The sequence below is a fragment of the Clinocottus analis genome, unplaced genomic scaffold, assembly GCF_023055335.1.
Source record: "Clinocottus analis isolate CAN_PGR_092001 unplaced genomic scaffold, fCliAna1.0.p SCAF_5, whole genome shotgun sequence".
NCBI classification, from domain to species: Eukaryota; Metazoa; Chordata; class Actinopteri; order Perciformes; family Cottidae; genus Clinocottus; species Clinocottus analis.
The window spans coordinates 10,313,718-10,340,127 of record NW_027176207.1 but is presented as its reverse complement, the minus strand read 5'-3'; the positions used below and the strand labels follow the sequence as shown (position 1 = coordinate 10,340,127).

The 26,410-nt window shown below is 41.1% G+C and overlaps 1 protein-coding gene across 4 annotated transcripts; it reads right to left on the bottom strand.

The window, feature by feature from the left end:
- Positions 1 to 1,632: 1,632 nt before the first annotated feature.
- LOC137803102 (calcium-binding protein 8-like) lies at positions 1,633 to 25,761 on the bottom strand. 4 transcript variants are annotated; one of them, XM_068601372.1, is made up of 6 exons: positions 24,925 to 25,761; positions 20,366 to 20,490; positions 16,776 to 16,919; positions 14,575 to 14,687; positions 5,460 to 5,610; positions 1,633 to 3,344 (listed from the first exon to the last, which is right to left on the bottom strand). In XM_068601372.1, the coding sequence occupies exons 2-6, from the start codon at positions 20,481 to 20,483 to the stop codon at positions 3,217 to 3,219; spliced, it is 654 nt and encodes a 217-aa protein (XP_068457473.1). In that variant the 5' UTR covers positions 20,484 to 20,490; positions 24,925 to 25,761; the 3' UTR covers positions 1,633 to 3,216. The 4 variants fall into 4 exon arrangements, with proteins under 4 accessions (XP_068457473.1, XP_068457474.1, XP_068457475.1 ...); XM_068601373.1 differs by having other exon boundaries at positions 25,280 to 25,761; XM_068601374.1 differs by lacking the exon at positions 24,925 to 25,761 and adding an exon at positions 23,764 to 24,106.
- Between the last annotated feature and the right edge of the window lie 649 nt (positions 25,762 to 26,410).

The following is a 26,410-nucleotide window of genomic DNA, read 5'->3' as shown; positions in this document are numbered from 1 at the left end:
AATCCTACTTTTTACTGAGTTTTGTAATTCTAAACAGTCAGTAAAAATGTCCCTGCTCACCAGCCTATTGAAAGCCAAAAGTGATCTGAAATACTAATAATATGTAGTACTGCGTAATATTGTTTGGTTTTTGGTTACAAAATTGCAGAATCTCAAGGCACAAACATCTTACACAAATAAATGCAAATGCTTTATATTTTCTATCAAAACAAGGTTTTATTGCATAAACATATATGGATATTTCTTTTTTTCTTTTTTTTTAGATTAAACAGATCAAACTTGTTATTTGCATTTTTTTCATATCCATTCTGTTGGCAACTATTGCTGTTTTCTTTCTCCTTTTCTAAGCAGCATGCCAAGGTTGTCTTACATATCTGTATTTAGTTTTATTTCTATACAATCTGCAAGGTAAAAACACGTTTTGGTAAAAACAAATCTCCAAAGTAACTTCCAAAAACATGAAAATCATGAACTGATTCTGTCCTGTTCCAGATGTACAGTATCATAATGTAAACTTTAAAAGTGTTGATAAAAGGTCTTTCAAATAAGCTCATCTTACATAGCCCATGCAAGGATGTCTGAATGGCTGATGTATTAGAGAATTGTAAAGATAAAATGGTCTATGCTGGTTTCAAAAGGACCATGAAGCTAATAGACAAAGGTGAAAAATGGTTCGTTGGTCCAATGCCAATGTGCTGAGAATATCAAAGACATAAACTGATGCACGAGGATTAGTGTAGCATACATTATACAGCAATTTATACAGAACTATGAGGCAGTGAGAACATTCAATAAAAACCTAATATGACTAAAACACACAATATATTGTATCCAATGTCAGTTCTAACCATCCACAGTGAGGCCTACACACTCTAATGACGTGAAACAGAGATACCGATGATGATGTGACCTTGTATTTGCATATTTATGAAAATGCCCTCTCCTGCACTCTGATTTGATTAATAGCTGGTAGAAATTAGAAAAAATGGCTATTACAGTATAAACTGGAAAGTCAAATATGTGGGAGTAGTACAAACATTTAAACCAAGGCAGTGCCATCGCAAATAAATATTCAATGGATTTCCACATCTTTTAAAGATGTGAAAATCTAAACAACAACATGCATACTGATTTACAGTATAATACATTTTTGCTGTGATACTTGATCTTACAAAGCATTTTTTTATTTCAAGAGAAAGCCCTCTCCCCTTTACATTTAGTCTTACCCGGACAGCGTATGAACTCACATGGCTGCCCATTTTTTTGATTAAAATATCTAGTTTGGTTTTTCTCAGACAAGAAAAAAAGAGATGATGGCTTCAAAGTAGTAATAATTCCAAACCAGTATCTGATCCAATCGTGTCCAACAGGAGCACCGTGCAATTTAGGAATCAACATATGTTGCTCTTATGACACATCGTTTTGCAATCCGTATGAAGGTACAGTGTATTTAAAAGATGGCATCAACGTAGGGTCGCGTGAGGTGTCACAACATTAATGAATATATGTTTATGTATTAATATCACAAAAAAATCACAGAGAAATTCATAGAAATAAAGTTCACCGTGATTGAACTGTGTTCATCTCACTCTTTAAAATGGGTCAATAAAAAGTGAATCTCAGTTGTTAAATTTGTTGGAAAAGAATACCTGAATATGAACATATAATTACAATGATATTCCAACAGATACACAATGACGTTTCTCTATTTCCCAGCTCTAGGTGTCACTATGTTCAACATCGGGGGCAAGGGTCTATAATAAAAGAAGAGAAACATGATTGTAAACTCCTACGAGGTCTTTTCCAAATGTTTTCACCACAGTATGCTTCATAAAACTACCAACAGTCACCTCCACGTTCTAATTCAATCCTGAGCAGTACATTGCTACGACAGAACAATTTGGGAAACTATTTGTAGGTTTGCCTTTAACCAAACTGCTGCAGTGACACACTCCACACATCAAAATGTCAAATTCAGTGGTGTTGGTACTCGCTTCTGAACACCTTGTAAATGTGTGTTTAAGTGTTTGAATGCAGATCTCATTTTAACCACTAGACTGCAACCTTTTCTAAGAAAACAGCTGCTCGTATTCAGCGTGTCAAAGCTCTACTGTATATCCCTGAATTATCTCACTAGTTTCTACCCTTCATACATTCTGCTTGAGAAAGAAAAAAATACATTACACGCAAAAAGTACTTATCTTTATATATATATATACAGTGAAATCCATGGGAGTTGGATTAATGTTTGATATGGCAGTATATATACTGGCATGCTTTTTGTGCACTTTATATTTACCACAGTTGGGCAGTATTACAATGAGACGCTGAGGTGAAATATGTTCTACCAACACATAACAAAAAATATTAGAATCCAGATCTGGTCCTACTAATAACCAAAACCATAGCTCCACCTTCATACATTTTCAACCTCTCAGACAGCCTGGGCTTACATTGTGTAGTGTATTTAACACAGCCACACAAATATCAAGGGATCAATCAATCAATCAATCAATCAATCAATCAATCATTCAATCAAGAATGCCTAGACGTAACCGTAGAGACAGGATGACAGTGATGATTCCTAACTGATCCCTCACTGAGTTGTGCTCCTTGTAGATATACATAAAGACTTCATGTGCCCCAAGATTAGTGGACTTGAGTCAAGTATGTTGATGTTTCACATAAGGAGGGATGTTCATACATCACTTATGAGATGTGAGGGATTTACGAAGCATTTAAATACTGTGCCCAACATTTAGCACCCACATTCACTCACATTCAACGCTACTTCCCTCGGGTAAATATGTAATTTTTCATTATAACCACTGTTTGATTTTTAAATTAGGAATGGCTCAAAGCACCTTATAAACATTTACAGTAATTAGAAAATGAAGTTTAAAGGGCGGTCAAAATAATACCCTCAATTTATTCTCACGGTTTATATAAAAACATAATATTTTTCCAGTTCAGGTTCTTTGTGACCAGTCAGTCCACTAACTCTACGCGGTGATCTCTTCATTGCAAAACAAATACATCGCTCTTCATTTCACTCATGTTGTCTGCTTCTTTAAGGTAAGTTCAAATTAAACTGAAAAAAAACTCAACTGATCGTTTGGAGGAGTGTCTGTTTGTGGCTGGTCCTGCGTTGGCAGCAAAGACGGGATGTGAGGTGGTGGCTGTTCTGTCCACTCCTCATGCTCACAGTGCAATTGGTTACTCCATGCCGTTCCGCAGCATCTGATTGGCTGCGATGAGCATGACACTGATGATGAAAGCCATAGCAAAGGCGCATATTAGGCTTTTCCTGACACACGTCTGTCGATTCTTCTTCTTAGGATGGACTGAGGGGAGTAGAAAAAAGAGACAAGAAAAAAGAGACAGGAGTATCGTTGTTATTCTTTACCGTTGGACCTCTCATCGGATGGTGATAGTGATAGTAAATTCATTGATTTCTGTATTGACTATGATGTATTGACACAAAATAAATATAAAGTACAACTTTAAAGGACATACACTGTTGGCTTTCTGGTTCCAAGTTAGAGAGCATGGTTTATACCATATGGATCAAGAACCAGGATGTAACCAGGATGTAACCAGCTGTAGTAGTTACACTTTAGTAGAATAGATAATTAAATAGATTAAATAAGTTGTAACATATTAAGTTGTGTACTTTAAAGGTGCTGATTCTTTCGAGAGGAACAGATACATCAATGACCATCCTTTAACAGTGTCAGGGTCATAATCTCCCACCCACACACAGCACAGACGGCTAATATCAAATTACCGAAGCTAAATACACCAAACCTACACAGATAATGGACCTTTGCGTTATGGTGAATACATTGTAACCTGTGTCTCAATATGCACCACCGAAATCTGCGAAAAAAAATTCAGCTTATCTGTGACCCAAATCATCAGTGACAATATCTACAATGTAAAAACGATAAATACATGTAGGGCACTATCTTGTTCTCATACTTTGTATAATGCAGCAGAAATGAAGACAAGAAGAATGAGGTGGAACTTTTCTGCTCTGCTACCTATGTGTGGAGGCTAAAAGTCAGTTTCCCCCCCCCTAAAGACATAATCTCAGGAGATAGAACAAGAAAGAGAAGCAGAGGAAGATGTGTTGTCCAACAGCAAGAGCAATAACCAAAAGTTTCATCCCTGTCAGCCTCATAGTCTGTTTGTTATATCACACGCTGCATCAATAAATCAACTCAGCGCTCTGAGTCGTGGATCTAAGATGGACTGAAGTCCCGACGGACAGGAAGAAGATGGGAAGGAAGCACGCATGAAAGAGGGAAGTTGAGGATGTGGGAAGAGGGTTAAATGTGGGGAGTAATTCAAGTGTTTCTTATCAGACAGGCTCTTTACCTCTTCCTCCCTTCTCCACTCTCCCCGTCCTATTTCTCTACTTTCAGTGCCTTTCTATGGTTTCCTCTTACTAACTCCTTCCCTAAACACCAAAAACTTTGTGAAAGAGAATGCCAAGGCAGCAGTTCCCTGATCCCTTCTTTAGCCTCTTATCTCCTCCTTCACTGTCCCTTCTCTGCGAAGTTTCTCCATTTCCTCGCAGCGGTCTCTTTTTAGGTTTCCCTGAGACTGTAGGTCAGTGCCCAACGGATTCATTACGACTATCCTGGTTTTCTAGCGTGTTTGAGCCCTCTCTACTTTGTTTGATGAGTAGATGTTTCACACTAGAAAGGCAATTTCTTGCTCTGCACTATAACTGGCAGTTAGATTTAAGCTTTTGTCCCACCTCTCTCCAACACAGAGTATATGCAAAATAAATGCATTACCTTTAGACTCATATATTTTGTCATTTAAATAGCACATCTGTTTTTAAATATGCTTCTTCTTGACCTTGCTTTCAGGAGCACCCTGTTATAGATTAAACCGTCTGTAATGGTTATTCATGTTGGGTGAGCAGCAGATTCAAAATGTGATGATGAATTTCACCTTGAGCATTTCCAAGCACGTCAGTTAAAAAGTGTTGAAAGTTTACTCCACTTTGTTTTTTCCACTTTGTTCCTTAGTTGATGCAAAAGCTCCTCCCATCTAAGCGCTTCGTCTCTCATAAACATACCAGACCTACATGAAATGCTGAAGAAATTAAAGATGTGGGTAGAAATTTAGAGGATAGTTCAACCCTTTTTAACCTATGCTAAGCTACACTGATTGCTCCTTGGCTCCAGCTCCACTTACAGCACACAGAGAGGAGAGTGCTATTAATCATCTAACTCTCAGCAAAAAGACAAAAAGACACATGTGTATTTCCCGTAATCAGTTTGATTAGGCATATATAGTTAATTATATAGATTAATGTTCATGGATATGTTCACTTAGCTCAGTGTGAATAACAGTACAAACTTACTTGTTACAAGTATTTATATCCCTGTATATACGTACAGGTATTCATAAAAGCAAAGTTTCCATGAGAACAGCTTCCTCACCTCCCTCATACTCAGGGCAGTTCCCTGTTTCATTGAGGCTCTCCTCCTCGGTGATGATGATGTTCTCTATGTCCTTCATTGTCAGGTGGTCCCGGAAGGCGTGGAACAGCACCTGCTTCAGCTCATCCAGAGACAGCTGCTGCATGTCAAACTGCAGGAGGGAAAGGCGATCAATGCAGAGTCATCTACAAACTGGCTTTATAAGGGCAGACAAATATAGAAGATAAGAATGAGGTGTGAAATATATAAGCTGCACACATTTATGGCATGAGTTTGTGTTGTATTGCCTAAATGTGCAATTTATAGGTGCAGTACGAAAGTTGGAAACGTGTCTATTGTAATGTAATGGCAGCATGATGCCTGCATCACTGGTGCTATTTTTGGTGACTGAATCAGTATGCAAACCTGTGTGTGTGTGTGTGTGTGTGTGTGTGTGTGTGTGTGTGTGTGTGTGTGTGTGTGTGTACCCAATCCCTGACTTGAAGTCTGAATTTTCGCCTTTGTCTTATTCCCTGTCTACCCTTCCAAAACATCACGTCCTTCCTGTCCCTCCCCAGCTGATACCCTCTACAACCCATAAAGACATTTTCACACAACATCCTCACTCAAACCCTCCAAAGAAAAGAAACATACACTTTTATTAATCCCCTTGGGGAATTCTTCTCTGCATTTGACCCATCCTTGATTAAGCAGCAGTGTGCTGCCCTGTGAGGCGCCCGGGGAGCAACGAGGGGTTAAGTGTCGTGCTCAGAGACACTTCGACGTGTGAACTGTGAGGGAACTTGGTATCCAACCGGCTACCTTGTGGTAACGGGACGACCTCTCATCCCCCTGAGCTATAGCCGCCCCCAAAGCCGCCCCTCGAGCAGCTATGTCAAGAGTATTTACCTCGGTTAGAGTCTCAAATACAATCAGTCGCTTGGTTTAGCACAGCAGATGGACATACTGAGGCAGGCGAATCACAGAGGAAGCGAATAGGAGATATATATCGAGAGAGAAAGAGAGAGATATGTACTGCAAGATGAAAATAGCAAAGTATGGTGGGGTCAGAGCAAATGAGACGAAGGAAGTAGTGGGAGCCACAGATGGAGAAAACAGAACTGGTAGACACATTGTGTTGACGTAAAAGAGTTGTGATGGTGATGAAATGTTCATTTCAATGAGGGACAGGTATTTTCATGCTCGCTAAACCCTTAAAAACAGCATCTTTCATGCTCAAGCACTTTAAGTAAAACAGCAGATGTTGTTTACCAAAGAATAAACAGCTGATGAGAGGTTAGAAATTGTACCATAGGACCGGGCATCAAATCTCAATTGTGTCAGTGACCAAATTGTGTGACTGTCAATAAAAACCTGACCATGAATACCTGGTCAGATTTGTTGCTTAATTCAAAGGAATAGTTTGACATTTTGGGAAACATGCATGTTAGCTCTCTTGCTAAAAGTTTGATGAAACGATTGATACCACTCTAATTTTTGTCTGTTGAAATTTGAGTCATAAGGCACGAAACATAAAAAAAACAGCTCAACCACTAACTCCTTCTATTAATGGGTGATGTGTCTGTTGTATCAGACAACCAACATAACATGCTGACTCCTGAGCCTTAGAGGTAACCTGATGCACCAGAGGGTTTGTTTCATAGAACCATCGGAGATGCTGTCATTGGAAAGTGGAAAAGGGCCGGCACTTTCAAAAAGTACTTGTCGTGTGATTGATGATGAACCATCTGTCAATTCAAATATGATCAAAGCCAATCAGGAGAAGAGCGAAAACATCTTTCCCATCAAGAAAAGCCTCCAGTGCTGTTCTTACATCTTTAACTTATGGAAATACAGTTCTGATGTGACTAATGCTTTTGCAGCCTCAAAGCTAACACACACATTTTTATTATGCATAAAACTTGTCTGTTTTATGTATATTGCATGTCTGCGTCTGTGTGAAGTGATGTGCAGTCAGAAAGCACAGCAAATGTGTATTCAAATCTGTTCATTCATACTGCTTTTTTACACAGTAATTATGATTTACACAGTAATTATGGAAACATGCCTTTGGCACACACACATAATATTAATAGCAAATCTGGAACATTGGAGTAACTCGAAAAATAATTTCACTGATGAACATACACACTCGTTAAATCAATCTCTGGTTTTGATGCAACATGTTTTTGTTTACGCTTCCTGCTGTCATGCAGTACACTAACTACTATAAAGTAGAAAAACTAAAGAGCATACGCTCTATATTATTCTTAATTCTGCAAACTTGGATCAAACAATTTTTTTTTCAGTTTCAAAGGGCTTGGTTTCTCAATGACACTTATTTAAAATGCCAAACAAAAGCGACAGGAAAAAATGAAGATAGAAAAGTGGTCCGGCACAGCAAAGACGGTTTAAAGTTGCTGCATTATAAATTGTACACACTTTGAACACAGTCCAACATGTAATCGTTGCATGCTTTTGTCCATGGACTAACACAACTTAATCTCAGATTAATCTTCAAAATAGGCCCACATTTTTAATGATAATGTTTGTTTAAATTCTTAAATTGCATATGTGATTTTACCTTGAATTTATATGGTCAAACAAAAAATACGGATTGGATGTTTGACTGCTCTGACTCATGCAACCTTGTGAGGCCCCCAAGGGAAGAGAAAGAGGGAGCGGCAGCCGCAATTGGAGGGCCTGGGCTGCCTGATCTGCTTTCCTTCCAGCCAAAGCTATCTCTGCGTTGAATGGATGCCGGGAAAAGGAGGAACAGCTCTTTGGACTGCAGCCGTAGGACAGACAACATGACAGCTCAGAGCCGGAGCACGGAGTATGTGCAATGTTCCTGTCTGTCTGTCTACTGGGGTAAAAGCCACAGTGGAGCTGCTACCTGTTACAACCAACAGAGTGATTTCTGGTGTCTGAAAGCGATCCACAAGCACAGAGAGAAAAAAGTTTCTGGAACTTGGCTTGCAGCCACTCACCATATCATGAGCTGTTGTCCTGAGGACGCTCTTTGGGCTACTTTCTTCATTAAAACTAACCTAAGTGACCCTGGATAACCAGAATCCTGAAGCTGGTTATCACCTGTCACAGCTAAGAGCAGAAGAGTAAAGTCACTACGTTACAGACACATAATCATAAACGTAAATGAGGTAATGAAATATGATAAAATGGTCAGATGATAGTGCAGCAACAACTAAAAGTGGTATTTGACAATGTAAAATGCAAACAATATTATCACATAACCAGAAATATAATAAGCTTTAGAAAACCAAGAAATAATGTCTAACTTGCAATCATTCACTTACTTACTCTCACTCATTTAGTCTCTCTCTCTCTCTCTCTTACTCACTTACTCAAGCCTGAATGAGGATTTCGCCCTTGGCGAGCAGTGGACGGTGACATACTGAAGGAGCCAGCACACATCAATCAGAAGAACAGGTGCTTTCACTCGGTCCCTCCCGTCTAATCCTTCCTGCCTCACACAGAACAAGCTTGTTTCGCCAGTCGGCCACCTGCTTTGTCTTCTGACCCTTCTCTAAAATGTCACCCAGAGTGAAAACCTGCGAGCATTGTTTCTTTTATTCTGTACTATTTGTGTCTTATACTTCTGATTCACATCAGTGCTGCCAGGGTTAGGTGGCTCGTCCAAGTTCAAGTAAAGTATTTGTCTAACTTTGGACTAAAGACCTTTTGAAAAAAGGATCCCGTAAACACAAAGATGTACACAAATACAAACACTTTTTATAGGGGACATATCTTAGTATGAAATTGCAGGTGAGATAAGTCATGTTTTAACACAAAAAAGCATAGGCTACATTCAACAATTGAGAATTTCTAAATTTGATCCATAGAAACAGAATCAGTCACAATTAAATGTAATGAAATGCAATCTGAAGCAAAATATCCTGCATGAGGCACTAAACCCAATAAGGCCCTTTCCAAATCACTTGTTTAAATAATTGGTTCCACGTCACTTGTATAGAACTTAGAAGATATGCAGGCCAAGTGTTTTACACAGGGAAAATAAGATAGAAAACAAAATCACACATGATACAATATGAGGAAAGTAAGATGAAACAGAAAAATACAGAATGCATGACATAAGTTGGATAATAAAACCCACGGTATTAATGCTATTGAAATCAGAACCACATGCAGCAAACTTGCATCTTAAGCTCTCCAATATGTTCTACTGTTCTTTTCTTTCTCCATCAGTGGTAGATATTTGAATTTTTAAGACAAACATTTTGAATACTTTGTGCCTTAAAAGCACACTCTCTGCCAGTTAGTGTCTTGGTCATTAAAGTTATAAACACAACAGAAGCTACTTTTCCTGATGGACACAGACTCAGCACCGGTATGGTTTACACCAAACATATTATTTTACAACTACAACAGAACATCTTCCATAAGGTGTAACTGCACTGTGGGTCTTAGCTGTGTTGCGCACAACCCAGCTAATACCCACGTTTGCGAGTTTCTGTCATAAACTAAAAACACATGTTTTTCGACTACACCTTGAATAGGGAAGGTAGCGCAATAGTAGCACTTTTGTAGCACTTAAATGGCACTTACTGATAGCACTTTGTAGTCTGACTTTATTGACGTAATTGTACTTTCCTGATTCTTGTTGTTCTGAGTTTGGACTCACAGTTAAATTTAACTTATTGTAAGTCGCTTTGGATAAAAGCGTCAGCTAAATGAAATGTAGTGTAACTAGGAAACCACTCTGTGCAGTGAGCGATAACGAACACGCAGCAGTCATCTCAAATCTAAGGGCCAACCACTAACCACTGTTTTTATTTGAATGTATTTTGCATGTCTGCTTTCAGATTGACGACAAGAGAAGGTAGGTTTTAGCCACTGTGTTACAAGCTACATATTCAGATACACAAATTAAATAGTGAGATTAGATAAAACGATCGATTCAAAGTGATATTAGATCAGTTAAACCGTCATCACAAAACTAAAATAATAAGAAGAAGTGTGTTAAAAAAAACAACTCCTCCCTTACTCACTCAGCTCTTCCTAAGCCTGAATAAGGATTTCGCCCTTGGCGAGCAGTGGACGGTGACATACTGAAGGAGCCAGCACACATCAATCAGAAGAACAGGTGCTTTCACTCGGTCCCTCCCGTCTAATCCTTCCTGCCCTCGCACAGAACAAGCTTGTTTCGCCAGTCGACCACCTGCTTTGTCTTCTGACCCTTCTCTAAAATGTCACCCAGAGTGAAAACCTGCGAGCATTGTTTCTTTTATTCTGTACTATTGTCTTATTTTTCTGACTCACATCAGGGCTATCGGGGTTAGTTGGCATCTCCAGGTTCAAGTTTTCTGTCTCACTATGTCAACTCAAAGATGCACACATGTCCATTACTGTATTTAACCAAATGCAAACATAGGGGACAGAGGTGAGATAAGTTCTTTTTTAACAAAGTAGCATAGGCTACTATCACAAATTAATAATAGATGAATTTGGTCCACAGAAACAAAATCAGTCACATTTCAATATGTAAATATATTTCATATTTGAGGCACTAAAACCACAGAGGCCCTATCCCAGTCACTGTTTAGATACCAGTGTTAAAATAATTGCACTCAAGGCATACACTTTGGATGAAACCATCCACGAAATGGCATTATTATATAATGTTTTTCCTTCTACATTTGGCATCACCGGTCATCAGTATGAACACTACAGACTGCCTCAACAGATGCACACGGCCGTGATAAGCCTGTCAGTGGCCGGCTTTTTCGTTCCGCTTCCTCCATCCTCTTTTTCAGTCTCTGTTTTCATAAATACTGACAGCTGATCGACCCAAAATAAACTATATGTTAATAGTAGAGTAAAACTTTTAAATTAATACAAGCTTGACTTTACATTTGTAATGTGACTTTTGACACAAAATGATTGCAGGCTGAGTGTTTAAAAGTTAAAAGAGTCTGCCAGTCTATTTTCACACTGTGGATGTGAAGGGACAACATTGGTTGCTTGGAAGGTTGTCATTAAGCTTAATAAATTACAATGTAGATTTTTTAAGTGCTTGCAGCAGCAGCGAGATTGGACGCATTTCTTAACATATTGATGGTGAAGTGGCAGCTCGTAGCTAAAAATTGGTGTTTTGCTTTGTTTGAGGAGAGCATCAATTACCTTTTCATGTCGGTCTGTTTAATTTGTAAGAGTAACTTTGTTGTTTTTGAACTTGGACCCTATTGGCTAATGTTTTTGGGGACAGTCCTTTTTGAAATTGGTGCAATATTGAGGGAAAATGCTGCTGCCAGCAGCTAGTAAACAAGCTGCAATGTAACCACTTGGGGCAACTCCTCATCGTCAATAAAAATCAACTGAAAGTGCTCGTTTTAGCCACTGACAGGCTTCGATTGTTATCATGATTTCCTGACAACATTTTAGAAAGGAAGTAAAACGTTTTTCTTTGCTTTTGACTTTCTGTTTGTTGTTGTGCCATGTGCCTTGAGGCCCGAAGACAACTGTGAAAAAAAAGTAAGAGTTGGAGAGAGGAGTCTTGTGTTGTCAGAGTTTGTGCAGAAAGCGGAGCTTGTGTTATCTAAAATATTTTCAATGTCATGGCTGAATATCCATCTGATTTCAACAATGTCGGTGCAATGCCAGATTTCAGACTCAGAATTTCCAAGCAAGACGTACAATAACAAGCAGACGGAATGAAGGGGAAAGTAAAGAACATTGTTTTATTTCTCCTTAAAGACCTTTACATAATGTTGTCAGACACTAAAACACATATCTTAGCCTGACAGTGGCATAAACAAGCACTTTTAATGAAAGCATATAGCTTTAACCTAGGGCATACAACAAACGCTGCTCCATAGACTCTCAATGGTGTTTCAGATGTTCATCTTGAGGCTTATTTTGTGGATTTTAAGCTAGTCATGGTTAAACGTTGTGTAATAGTGATACTTGGTATCACTATACCTGGCAGTTCTAAAACTATATCTCTTTTCATGTAAAATCTTTTCAATCTTATCATCAACATCATTAACAAGTGTTTATGCTATGCTAGCTGAGGGTTTACTGAATGTACACACATGCTGCTTTTAATGTTGTTGTTTTTTTAATGATTTCATAATCAGTAAATAAAGATGACCTCACATGGGAAAAAAGGCACCAAATTGAAAAAAATACCAAATCTTAAACCCCTGAATTTGTACAGATGATAGGTTGTTTTTCATCTTTAGGCTCTGTAACTTCATATGGAAGGCAGGATGCCTCCTTTTCTTATTCACTGTCAGCAGATATTTGTTTTTTTCAAAGCAGGTACCTAAATCTCCCCAGCAGCTTTTACTCAGACCGCATGCTACAGAAAAAAAATGAAATGTTTGTCAGATTTTTCACCTGTGCACTGAATCAAACAAGCAGGACACAATAACCTGGATGCACACAAAATAGTCCACACACAAATGAGCACAGAATGTAATTATACAAAAAAAAACCTACCAACTCTAGTCTCGACGAGAAAGGCAATCATTATACATCTCACTGTGCGAGGGTATTATATGAACATCGAACTGAGTCATTATGGCCCACCATGATGTGCCTCTTTCTCTTCCATCTTTCTCTTTTTAATACAATGACTCTCCCTCTCTTCCTGTCTCCCTTTGAGGTCTGTGAAATATAAACATATAAACACACACAAAATACACACAAAACGCTGCGCTCACCATCCCCGGAGACACACTTCCTCCCACCATTTCATCCCTGTTTCCTCTCTCTTCCTATATTATTTTGCTCCGCCTTCATATCTCCCTCTCTCTCCTAGCCTGCTTTTCTCCGCTTGCGCCTCTCATTTTTTCCTTCCTCTTCTTTCTGTTTTCTTTTAGTCTGTCTTTTTCTTTGTGGGACGTGAATATTTTAAATCAACCCTGAAACCAACGCTGTCTATGACCTTCATGAATCAGGCTTTCATATACCTCTTCTTTCATTCTTTCACACTCTCCTCCTTTGTGGTTTTCCTTTATATTCCTGTATCTTTATGTGGAGAAGCTCCTCACCCTTTCCCCTTCACCAAGACCACCCTCCCCATCCTCAGATATTGTCCATCTTGCCTCTCTATCCTCTCATCCCTTTTAGCCTTGCTGGCTGGCATACTGAAGTCCATCTTGCTCAATCCCTCCTTCAGATGCAATGTGTCACGTTTATAGAAGGTGTTCCATTTCACACAATTCAGAAAGAAAATATATTGATGTTAAAATCTTAAGTTTCTGACGTGTGAATGGCATAGATAGTTGTTTTTTGGTTGTTTTTTCTGAAGTGATTGCACCATAAAAAGCTAAGATAAAATCGATGGAAATGGGGCCCAGTATGCGTTTGTAACCTGAAACCACACACCTCCTCATTTCAGTGAGTCACCCTCTAAATGTTTCTCCTCTCATTTGACTCAAGGAAAGCAGAGAACTGCTTCCTGAGAACTGTCTGCTCAACCAGCCGTCCTCACACTCAACCCCCCTCCCTACACACACAAACACACACACACTCGAAACACTGCACTTTTCATTATTGTCGCATGTCTTACCTAAGAGGCAAAAAAGCACTTTGAGAGCAGCAAATATTCTGTCAGGGAACAATTTTCAAAAAACAAAGCAAGCACGTTCAGTAGCATGGAGATGAGCTGCAGCCTTATTAACATCTGAGACAAGTTTGGACACTTGAAAGCAGACACGCTCAGACTTTTTCATACTGGGGCACATCCCTAAAATCTGTATTATGGAAATACCCTCTGCACCACTGTGGGTGATAAACACACACACTCAAACCCCAAAACATACACGCATCCTCTCACAAAAAACACACTACATTCTCAGCAGGTATCTTTTCCTTCGAGGCCCTGAGTCAAAGTAAAAAAAGTCTCTGTTCTTAGCAGAAGAACAGTGTGGGGAGGGCATGAGTGTGTGTGTGTGTGTGTGTGTGTGTGTGTGTGTGTGTGTGTGTGAAACTACAAGGTTTGTGTTTAAGGATGTAAGCCTTGACCTGACTGCTGAAATACACCATGAGACGTGCGATGTGAGGCAGAGGAGGCGTTGAGGATCTAACTCATAAGTGATGGGCATTGTGGGTAATGACAAACTCCAGCGTTGTAAGTTTGGTTTTTCACCTGCCAGAAGATGTTGTCAATGGTGTTGCCAAGGAATCCTTCTCTGTTGTCAGATGACAGAAGTTTGGGCCCCAATATCGTCATGAACTCCTCAAAGTCCACCTGGCCGTCCCCTGCACGCACACACACACACACACACACACACACACACACACACACACACACGCACGCACACACACACAATCAGAGAGACATACCGGAACAATGGCAAATCAGAAACACAGACAGAAAGGCAGGCAGACAAGAGCTAAATAATGCATTTTATGCTGAAGTTTATTCGCTTGCCGAAACAAAGAACAGCACCCTCAGTTAGATCAACAGATGGATGTTCCCTCATCCATAACAAACACCCATGCATCCTCAGCACTAATTCACCTTTCAAATAAGGTGTGTGCACCTATGCAAAGTCGTGCCTGTGTGTGTTTGTCTGCGAGCGATTGTAGACAGTGCTTGGTCATTATTTTTTTTTCTCTTGATGTGACAATTCAGGAAACATTTTGCAATTTTAAATTCAAGGGACACAACTTGTGTTTACATTATGTATTCTACTGCTGCATGTTTTTTGAGATAACAATCAACAGTCAGCATCCCGTGTAATTATAATACTCAGTGAACATCCCCACAACAGCATGTCTTATGACTGAGTTTCTGCATAAACAACTTACACTATACATTGGCGATATTGATATTACCACCCTTTTACAGTGTTATCAAATGTTCTATTTATTGTTTGCAAGTAGCTTATCAGAAGAAATATATGTACACGTATCAGTGCTGATGTGTTAGTATTGGTAGTAAGATACCACTTTGTTTTATGGGTCTGTTATTTCTAAATATGGTAATTAGAACTTCCCTTGAAAAAACCTCATTTGGTGCTAATTGCAGAGAAAATAAAGACAATTTTCAATCACTACACTTCGAACAAATTTTAATTAACTGTAGTAACCTGTGAAGTCTTCTAGCCAATCTACAGCAAGCCAGCTGAACAGACAAAAATGTGTCCATAGGCAAGCATTCAAATCAACATGTAAGGAGAAGTAAGTTGTTTGATAATCTTTAGGTAGGTTTAATTGGAGCTGTCCTTTCCAGGAAATTAATTTTGACCCACAATTAGTGCCAAATTACACAGTTCTTTCCAAAGACATGCTTTGGAAATTTTAAAGAAATTACTCGGAAATTACAGACCAGCAAAATGAGGCCTTAATAGTACAGAATAATAGTATTACAAACAGCATCAATTCTCTGTTCTGAAACCTGACTGCAGTTTCTAAAAAATGGGGCTTTAAATTAGCGTGATATAATCTTGGGTTTAATATTACTTCGCCTTAAACCTTAGGGAAGGATAAGAATATAATGCAAGAGATCAGTGGATTAAGATTTCTGAAGCAGGGGTTTAATGACGTAAAATTAATCATCTGAGGGACTGCGCTGGTTGTCTAAGACCAGATATTAATTGACATTCTTGAACTAATTGTGCTACGACCACTTTCAGTGCTTTATCAGCGCGGCCATGGAGATGATAGAAGTCAGAGGTGGGGGATTTTTAAAGAGATATCGTCTCCTCTCAGAACAAATGGCAGTGCTGCTCTCAGATGGTCAGACTCATGGAGGCAAAAGTGAAAAGCTTTTAGTTTTGACCTTTGATATTTACCGCAAGCTGTGGAATCAAGAGCAGGCAGATAAGAACCAATTGAGAGATTGACTAGCTTGTTTGTGATTCAGGGACTACTTCGGAGTAATTGCGATCCTCTGTGGAGTTCCAAGCACAGCTGGAGTTTAAGGAGCAGCAGACGAGTGCTCTCTTTATTGTCTCCAGGGGAATTTATTTTTGACTATTGTCCACCTGCTGCAATCAAGGCAGTTTAGAAACTGTTTTGCAGGGACATTTTGAAGGTGGCAGTAACACAAAATCGAAATTGTCTCAAACAATTAGAAGAGGCATTAACTTTTTGGCCTCCAGTGTTCATTTACAGCACATTAAAATTCAACGCATAGCACATAATCATACAGCTTGCTTTTAATGAAAGGAAAATATTTAGACTTGTGTATATCACACTTTAATATGGACGAAACAACTACAGCAAACATTATACAAGCAGTAAATGTTATACAGCCTTTTATAAAAGGTTCGCTGTGTGTGTGTGTGTGTGTGTGTGTGTGTGTGTGTGTGTGTTTGTGTGTGTCCTTATGTAGTGCCTCACCATCCATGTCCAGTCTCTGCATGATGATAGCCAGCTCCACTTCGCTGGGCATGTAACCCAGGGAGCGCATGGCCATGCCCAGCTCCTGTTTGGAGATGAAACCATTCCCATCCCGATCCAAAACACGAAATGCCTCACGGATCTCTGCACGACAAACAGACAACGTATCACTGTATTGTCTGTCAGTGTGTCTTCCTGACATATCATTTACTTCCCCGATAAGGCGGATATGTCTCAATGAATATATTTTTTATTTTAACAAGTTGTAATTGCTTAAAGTCTGCACACTGTAACAGTGAGTCATCAGGTGATCAAGGTCAACGGAATGAGTGAATAACAGATTTCATCAGGTCTGTAGACGGCGCTGAAATGTGCTTCCCTGGTGCTGATAACGGGCTTTCCCATTAACTAGAAGTGCTGCATCCTTTCTCTCAGGCAAGTCAAGGTGATAGCGAGCTAGCGTTCTTCTTCCCTCCCCCCCTCTCTCTTTCCTTGTCTTTCTTACATCTTTATATACTTATTGTGTTTTACAAACCCTGAGGGTTCTGTATCAATCTCTCCACATAGCACAATCTCCACCAGCACTGCCAAGAGCATTTCCGATTCTCTCCTCCCACATAAAGGCTTCCTTCTGACTTGAAATTGTCAGTAAACGCAAACAGCTCATGAGGCATCTGTCTGTTCGTGCAGCAGAATTACTCAAACCCCAGAGGACCTACTTAGAAAATACCCTGGTCAATCTCTGGCTAATTACCTGCCAATCAGTTTGTACTTTCTGAGTGGAGGTGGAGCATGGGGCTGTGGTGGAGGTGGTCAAATGTATTGACTTCAGAAAGACAGCAGAGATAGGACAGACTTTGCCGGTCTTCATACAGCATCTTTTCACGGGCGAGCACTTTTCCAGTGGATCTCTACACTTGAGGAGCGGGAGAGGGTTTAATTTCAGCTCGCATTCGCCACTCGTGCAGATCTTTGCAAAGAAACATAACTGAGAAGAGTAATAGCCTGCTGCATGAAGAAATTTAAATTTAGAATGTTCCCAAGACTAATATTTATTCCAAACTGAAACAATAGATTTTATATGAAGTCTGTCTCCTTCGGGCTGTGTGTCAATGATATTCACGTCCTGACATACTGCTCCTTCCTTCCTGTGTAGTAAGTCAGTTTTAGATCTGCCTCCTATGACTGTCTTTACTCTGTCAGTTGCATGAGAGCCGAAGTTCAGTCGCAGCCCCCATATAAGCCTGCAAATATCCCCGACGGTTGATAACTCGACTGGAGCGCCGAGTCACTGCCTCTCTCACCAAATAAAGTAAGAATCAGAAGCGAGGGATTGGGAATGCGGGCGAGCGTGCAACCCCCCTAAAAGAAAGGCAGACAACGTATTCAGCTCAGAAGTAAAGAGCACATTTTCAATAGGGTACGAATGAGCTGGTCCTTCATGTATTACAGTGCAATGCCTGTCTGTGTGTTTGTATCAGCATGTAGACCTGCCTGTGTGCGACTGTGGATTACGAATTCAACCCTCAGGCCTGTACATGTACTCACTGCGATTGATGAATTGCCTCAAAACTAGAAAAAAAGGATTGCGCCGATCCAACACAGGGTTGATTGACTAGCCTTCTATTTGCGCTAACAGATGATCCTCGAAGGACCTCCAGCATCTCTCTGAAGTGGGATTAGGAGTTTTCAAATGCTGGAAGCGAACGCCATGGATATTTTGTCCACATCAAACAGTCCAATTGGTTGCATTGAATCAGCGGTTGACAGGGCTTAGATAATGCCTCATCATGATGCGTGGAGTCTAAGAGTCCAAATAGAATTCACCTAATAGCTCTACATCACCAGACACATCCAAACTATCGTAACCTTCTCGCTGCCCTTGACAAACCTGACTGACACTAATGCTGGTGAGACATTTCAGTAACTGTACCAGCTCCGCTTTCAGCTCACCAAAGCAACTGTTTTAGTGAACTGGGTTGAGTTGAGTTGTGCACAAGGGACAATGGATTAAAAGATTTATGCTACAAAGTACTTCATACCAAAGCTCATTCTAGCTAACTGCAATAGGCCACATGTATAAACACAAACAAACAGCCTCAATCAGAAACACACTCCCATGCTCTCTGTCCGCACTCACTGTCAGGGCGAGATGTTTCTTTCCCTCCAAAGCAACCCTGGTGACAAATATAGTCCCTCATTGCAGTGTATAAGTCTTGGTTTTGTGCAAATGGCACATGTGAGGTTATCTCATAGGATAGACTAGAATCAGGACCCAAATGTAATGACATGCAATATGCTTCAGAATCCTTGAGCCTGCGGTCAGTCGTGCACTCAATGAACATATTGTATAGACTGCATGGAGCTAAAACTCCTTTGAGACAAGTTAAGCCAATTTAGCTTAATCCTGCAGTTGGTTACTAATTGGGTAACACAGATTTTATACCATTATATTTACCCTGAAAGTGTGTACATCTGGAATGATGCTGCAAATAATCAAAGTTGTTATTTCACCAGCTGCTTTTGTCTTCTCCTGATAATATATTTGAGACTTGCTTGTGAAAGATATAGAATAGAAAGAATTGCATTGACCATGTTTGTAGCCACAATCTTTATTTATTCTTTTAGAAATGTTGCCACATTACAAGATCTCATGAATTACTTTGGGGAGTAAAATGTTATAATAGCTGAGATAATCAATGGTCAACAAATACAACAAATAAAACCCATGTTGTAATACATTAGTTTTCATTTAATCATAAGGGTGTTGTATCAGAAAAATACAAGCCCTTTTGAATGTAATCATATTGAGAAATGTTGGTAAACTTTGAATTCATTCAACCTAACCAAAGGGATCTTGAATTGACTAAAATAGCATACTTGTGAAAGGGAATTGTAAGGGAGGAATTCAGATATGATTCAATTACAGACAAAGCACGTGGCTGTGGTTTACGTCAAATTGTAAAGTGCAGTTTTATTTTCATAAAATCTATGAAACAGACCTTTTTGAACACTGTTCGAGCGATTTCCATAAAAAAATGGATCGAAAACTTGAACGTGGAATCCAATATCAATACACTGGTGTCCTACTTCAGACATCATACATCTTATTTTTGTCATTCTGAGTCCTGTCACAGATTTCTTATTCCAAAGCACCATAATTGGAAACCAATCAATGGATTGAGGCATTGTAACTGCATTGTTCCAGTAGTGAAACATGACTTGTATGCCTCACACTCTACTCTACAGCCTCACCACCTCCCTCCCTCTCTCTGTAAATGGACCTGTACTTGTATAGCGCTTTTCTAGTCTTCCGAACACTCAAAGCGCTTTGACACTACATGACATCATTCACCCATTCACACACTGATGGGAGGAGCCACCATGCAAGGTGCCACATCAGTTTAATCAACCATTCTCACACATTTATAATCCGTAGGCGCAGCTACGGGAGCAATTTAGGGTTAAGTGTCTTGCTCAAGGACACATCGACATGGGCTGGCGGCGCCGGGGATCGAACCGCCGATCCTGTGATTGAAAGACGATCCCTGCTTAGCACTGAGCCACAGTCGCCCTTTAAGCGCACTCACCTCCCAGCTCCTCTGTGGAGATGCTGTTGAGCTGGAAGGCTTCGCTGCCCTCCATCAGGGAGCTGCTCAGGTAGTTGTCTGGATAGAGCAGGCCCGCCCGCACATGGTGGAATGGCATCTTCTCCCTACAAAGTAAACACACAGACAATCTAAATAAACTTTGCATGTGTGTGAGTGAGAAAACTACAGGTAAGATGGATTTGAGTGTTAGTGTTTGCATGTGGATTCAAAACCTGACTGCCAGCACGGATGTGAGCCCTTTTTAGAAACTCGAGCTCCTGTGAGGGAACATTGTTCATTCCACTCTGCTAATGCTCATTCCTGGGAGAAACCGCTGTCTCCTCGTGGCAGAGTCACAGTTACAAATTATGTAATCACATTATAATTCAATGGTTTCTCTAAAAAACATCCACTGTTATTTATTGTTCTGATAAAATTCCATCACAATACACTCAGCAGCTCTGAATTATCTAGCAATCATTCTTTTGCTGTCTTTGTCCTACTTATAGTACTGTCCTGTCATCGCTATCGTTTCCTTTAACCCCCGCTGCCACCTAACACCTCACCAAGAGACCTTAGGGCTTGACAGGGCATCCATCAGCCACAATCACTGCTGTCATATGATCAGAGTGATCCTCTGCTTTGATTCACGAGAGTTGCCCCTCTGAGGGCTTTCCCTGTGTAATATTTGACACTGCCGATATGCTTCACGTAATGTTCCTGCCACTATACATGCTGAACTGTTGAGGTGAAGGAGAGAAAGAGTTACAGAGGCAGGAAAAAATAGAGATCCCAAGAGTATTTTTTCAGTGCCAGACAGGACAGATAGAGATAGAAGTGGGAATGTCTCGCTCTCTGGAAACGTAGTTCTCTCTCCTCTCCTCTCCCCTTCCCTCCCCATCTGCCCTCCTCTCTCCTCCCCCTGCATGTGACATAATACGGGGAACCAAATCTGAATGGTTTGTTGAATCACATGTTTTGTAATCTTGGCAGCCTATGAAAGAAACGGGTATTGCTCAGTTGGTCGGCACTCCAGATCCCCAAATGAATGTGCACAAGCCCTGAAAGGGAGTTTTTCATGATAGGTCCCTTTTAAAGTACTCCACATGTTTCTGCTTTGCGGGTCTTAGGTCCCAGCTGTTTGAGGCGGCTGATAAAACATACTCTTTCATTAAGGTGCTCTGTGAAGCACATAAATAACAATGTAATATTGGCGCTTTATCTTCAAAATTGATTTAATTTAAGGTTTACATTTAACCTAATAACTTCAGCCATCACTGAGGAGATTGGCAAGCCCCTCTACTACATTATAACCTCAGTGGCATCAGGCTTGTTTTGCAACACAAAGCAACACAAGATCCTTTTTTCTTCAATTTTTTCACAACCTCAGATGACGAGATCGAAAGGTTGACTCCAAAAAATCACCTCACACATGTTCATTAAAAAATTGAAGGAAGGTTTTTATGGCTGCAAATAATGAAAGACAAATTGGATATACAGATGTATACACTGAAGTAAACATGTGCATGTTGCCCTTTTGGTTGCTAAATGAATTCAGTCTGCACACAGCAGATTGATGCCTGCGTATTGTTAATGTATATGGACACATTATTTTGAGTGTGCTTCTGCAGAAATAGTAAATGAACGATACATGTTCACATTTTAATGCCTGTATCAGTGCAGGCATGTCTGTAAGACAAGTAACTGTACCTGTGGATGTTGGTTACATGTTATTATATGAGATGTTTCATTGGTCTTTCCTCCCCTTTTGGTGGCAGTGGTGTGAAGAGACTGGTTGGTTTATACTGATTTATATAATGATGTATGAAGTTTGTACAATATGTATCAGTATTTTGTGGTGCATTTAAATAGAATAAATGTATGGAAATTAATTAATTAGTCAGAAGATTTAAAGATGTCACAATAAAGAATTTACATGTAATTGTGGTTAAACAAAACATCTAAATTCTTCAGCACCTTACATGAAACAGGATTTAGCAATTATAAAATCAGTGGACATTTCTTTATGACGTATGATATCAAAATATTATGAAAATGTATTTTAACAGTCCATATGCTCCTACAATTCTTCCACTGACATAAATACCCACTCACCGATGGCAAAAAAAACAGCAACGACACAAACACATTGGTCAAACTCAGTCACACTGATTCTATATCTCTTTCTCTTATTCCTTTTTTTTCTCCAATATAGATTTGGATAGAGTTTTTTTCTACATGTGAAAACACAGACTGTTGTCATAGAGGCAGACATGAGAGCTGACAAGAACACACTTTTGCAACAAACAAAAAAGCTCCATCTGATAAGCATCATGGCCTGGCTGAGAGCAAGAAGAGGAATGGCAAGCAGACAGACAGACAGACAGACAGACAGACAGACAGACAGACAGACAGACAGGTGAGGAAGAGAGAGGGATGAGGGAGGGGGAGGGGGGGGGATGAAAGAAGCCCATGAAAGCAGGCTGGCTGACAGTGTTTGAACTGTGGGGTCACTAGCACCCCAGGGAGCCGAGTTTCAAGTCTGCAATGTGGGGATCAGAACGAATTTAAGCACAGACTAGAGGGAAGAGGCTGAGATGAAGGGGAAAAGAGGAACTGAGATTGAGCCCAAACACAAAACTGGGAATATGAAGAGAGGAGAATCATGTTTGTTCCTCACGTCCCTCTGTCCCCATGGAGAGGAATGCATTAGCAGAAAAGCAGAATAGAGCTGAGAGGTCACAACGGTGTTTTTCCCCAGCACATGCACATCGCTGCCAGGACAAGCAGCCCAGACAACAGCATTAACAGAACCAAGCCTTATTCATCAAATGAAATGAAACAGGTTGTCGTTACTACTGCCGCATTCACCGATCAACCATCCAAACATGCAAAACTGTGTGATTTAGCGTCATCCAAAAGATTGTTTGATGTGGGATGTGTTAGCTGGCCGGAGGGACTTTAAGATAAATCAACAAATGATTCTCTCTTAACTTCAAGCCACAGAAACGTCAGTTAACGCACTACGTCTTCTCCAGTTTGGGAGATAAGGACCTGCTACCTGCCAAATATAACAAGAGACCACATTGATCGTTAAAGGTATAAACTACAACTCTGGGATTTGTCAAATAGACCATAAAGCCAAACAAAAGGGACAGCAGACACATGTTAAACATCAAAAGACAGACAGGTCTTACCTCAACAGGCTAGAAATAATAAAATGGCTTCTTATGAGATTTGCAGCTAAATCAATAATAAAAAACAATTAAAAGAAATTAAAATAACTTGCTCTCTTTTTTTCTTTCTGCTCAATGTCACATTGTCAGTGTCCTCCTAGTCACCTTGGGCAAAAACAGGCAGCCTCTACACAGCTGTGATCTCTGCTGTCTCCAGCTTACCCATCAAGGCAGGACTCCTAACACATTTCCTCAACAGAGGCGCTGGATGGGTTGCCCATCTTGTCGCCTACAGCCGTTTCTCCCGGAGGTCAACCTGGGTCATCTAACACGCTCTATCTGAACCCACCAGCTGCTGCGCCAATTGGAAAGCTCTGGTGCTCGACCACCTGCCAAGGGGCAGAGGAGATGTGGACGTGTGATCTTCCGTAAGGTGATCTGAAACGACTCTTGTTGGACGTTAAAAGAGTCCTAACCGACGGGGAAAGAGTTGGACACCTATGATGAGCTGCACGCCACACTGCGCGCATCTCGGAGGAAGCGGATTCATACAGCCTGATGCTCAGAGTCGGCGCTACTTGTCGCCCTCATTGCAGCGAGAATGGGGTGTCTGAGAATGAAAATGAAAAAATAAAAAAACACTCATGCGCGCGACCCTCCAAAACGCTCGCACCCACATACCCAACAACATACACAGCACGTTTTATCCGTTACCATCCACAGGCGGGTCCCCCACGGGCATCAGATAATGACATATTTGGCGATCACCCTTTGTGGTTGTGGAGTTTTAGAGCATCTGTCACTTAGAATGAATACAACTGAGTTTTAGACTGCAGGCAGTCCCCCGTTTATCACAACAGTGATAACAGAGAGTTGCTATAACGGGAGTGCGGTTGAAAAGCCACAAAGCATAATGTATAGTGATGGAGGGCTATACGTCCCACTGCGTGCTGAGACAATTATACTGTAATTACACTTATAGTGCGTGCGTGTGATGGACATATAATCACCTCATCACACCGATCAAACCCACACAGCGCGCGCCAACGCGCGCAGCGCACGGAAACAGCTGGAGAGAGATTTTCACGAGCAGTTGAAATATAGTCGATTTGGAAAAGCAATGCAAATAATTAAGGTTGCCAGCCATTACAACAGCACAGCTCATTTGTCAACACATACGTAGATGTCTTTTTACACAAGCACGCACACAAGCACGACCCGCAAATTTTCACGAAATACAACAGGTGCAGTCGCCTGCGCGGCTCCGCGACCATCAGTGGTACCGCCGCATGGGCGGTCGGTCGGTCGCGGTAATCACCTTGATCACCTTTAACGCACCAACCCAGATGTGGCCCACTAATAAGTAGTCGGGGTGTAGCCTACCTGCTTGTTCCCCGACTGGTTCCCCGGTGTCAGGTTCAACCCGCTCGGTTAGAACACCGTTGGCGGAGATGCTGAAGATGTTTTGAATTGCTAATGTGTGTTTAGTCTGTTTGCATCCGTCCTGTGCTCTTGATGAGTCCGTCCGACAGCCAAAGATGGACTCATTCAGTCTGTGTGTGGGACCTGCCTCGGGGATTCACCAGTGGGTCATGTGCTGCACACTTTTTAGATAGTTATTTAAAAAAAAAAAAAAAATACTGGTTAGACAAGGAGGTGGAGGAAGAGGAGGAGGAGGAGGAGGTGGAGGAGGGAAGAGGAGGAAGAAGAGGAGGAGGAGGAAGGAGGATGGTAATACCGGGAGATTTTGTCCGTTTTAGCTGAAGCCCAGACCCACTCCCATCAGTGTTCTACATGCCACTTCTTATCGCCATATCTTGAGAATTTGTGATGAAGCAGTTGGTAGAGTGTCACATCTTCGTCCTATCAGCTCGCCCAGACGGACGCCACCCAGACGCCCACGGGTCTGGGTCTAAGAACCGGAGCTGCTGCTGCTGCTGCTGCTGCTGCTGCTGCTGCTGCTGCCGGTCACCTCTTACAAAAAGATGAATCACGATTGAAATTCAATCTACTCTGTCGAATCCACGCTGGATGGTGGCCGTTGAAAGCTTTGAGCGCAGATCGGTAAAACAGCGGAGGGATCTCCCGACACTCCCGGTGCATTTATCTCGGCAACTCCCGGTGACAGATTTAACCCATTTATCGGTCCAGTCCGGTGAGGGAGGGGCCACATTGGGGCCACAGCAGCAGAGGTGCGACTGTAGGCGAGGAATATGCGACTCCGTGACTCTCAATGGAAGCTGCTCGCAGGTGTGTGGAGAGGGAGTCAGAGAGAGAGAGAGAGAGAGAGAGAGAGAGAGAGAGAGAGAGAGAGAGAGAGAGAGAGAGAGAGAGAGAGAGAGAGAGAGAGAGAGAATCTGAGGATTCTGAACGAGTGGAGGGGGGGGGGGGGGGGGGGGGGGGGGGCTTGGTTGGTCCGAGCAATTAAGGGATCAATGGATCATTGAAGCAATATCTGCCCTGGGGAAGCGTGCTTGTGTTTTCATTTAGCCATTCTTGGCAGCTGATGATACAGTCATTGATGACCAATTATGGTGCTTAGGAAATGACATCAGCTGCGGTAGGATTCCCTTAAATGATGCAGTGTAGGTCTAATCCCCCCTCCTCTTTCCAACCCAAATCTTCATATTCTTCGTGGAACAGGCGTCAAGATTCGAGGCATCGTTCTCCACCCAAACCTCTCTCACGGTTATCTCATTTTATCTCCTAATCAGACTATCAGTGTTTTCGCGCCCTGCCTCTGATTAGAAAACCCCACCACTGTCATTCACATCCCCTGCACTAATTATGTAATAGCCTGTGACGCCTCTGTTTTCCTCGCCAGTGGGACCACAGCAGCTCAATTGCAGTCTCGGCCCTGAGGAGGAAG

Coding starts and splice junctions, on each gene's coding strand:
- LOC137803102 (XM_068601372.1), bottom strand. CDS start 20,483: ATGCCATTCCACCATGTGCGGGCGGGCCTGCTCTATCCAGACAACTAC. Junction 14,688..16,775: donor GCAGAGACTGGACATGGATG/GTGAGGCACTAC, acceptor GTGTGCGTGCAG/GGGACGGCCAGGTGGACTTT. Junction 3,345..5,459: donor CTGCCCTGAGTATGAGGGAG/GTGAGGAAGCTG, acceptor TACTCCCCTCAG/TCCATCCTAAGAAGAAGAAT.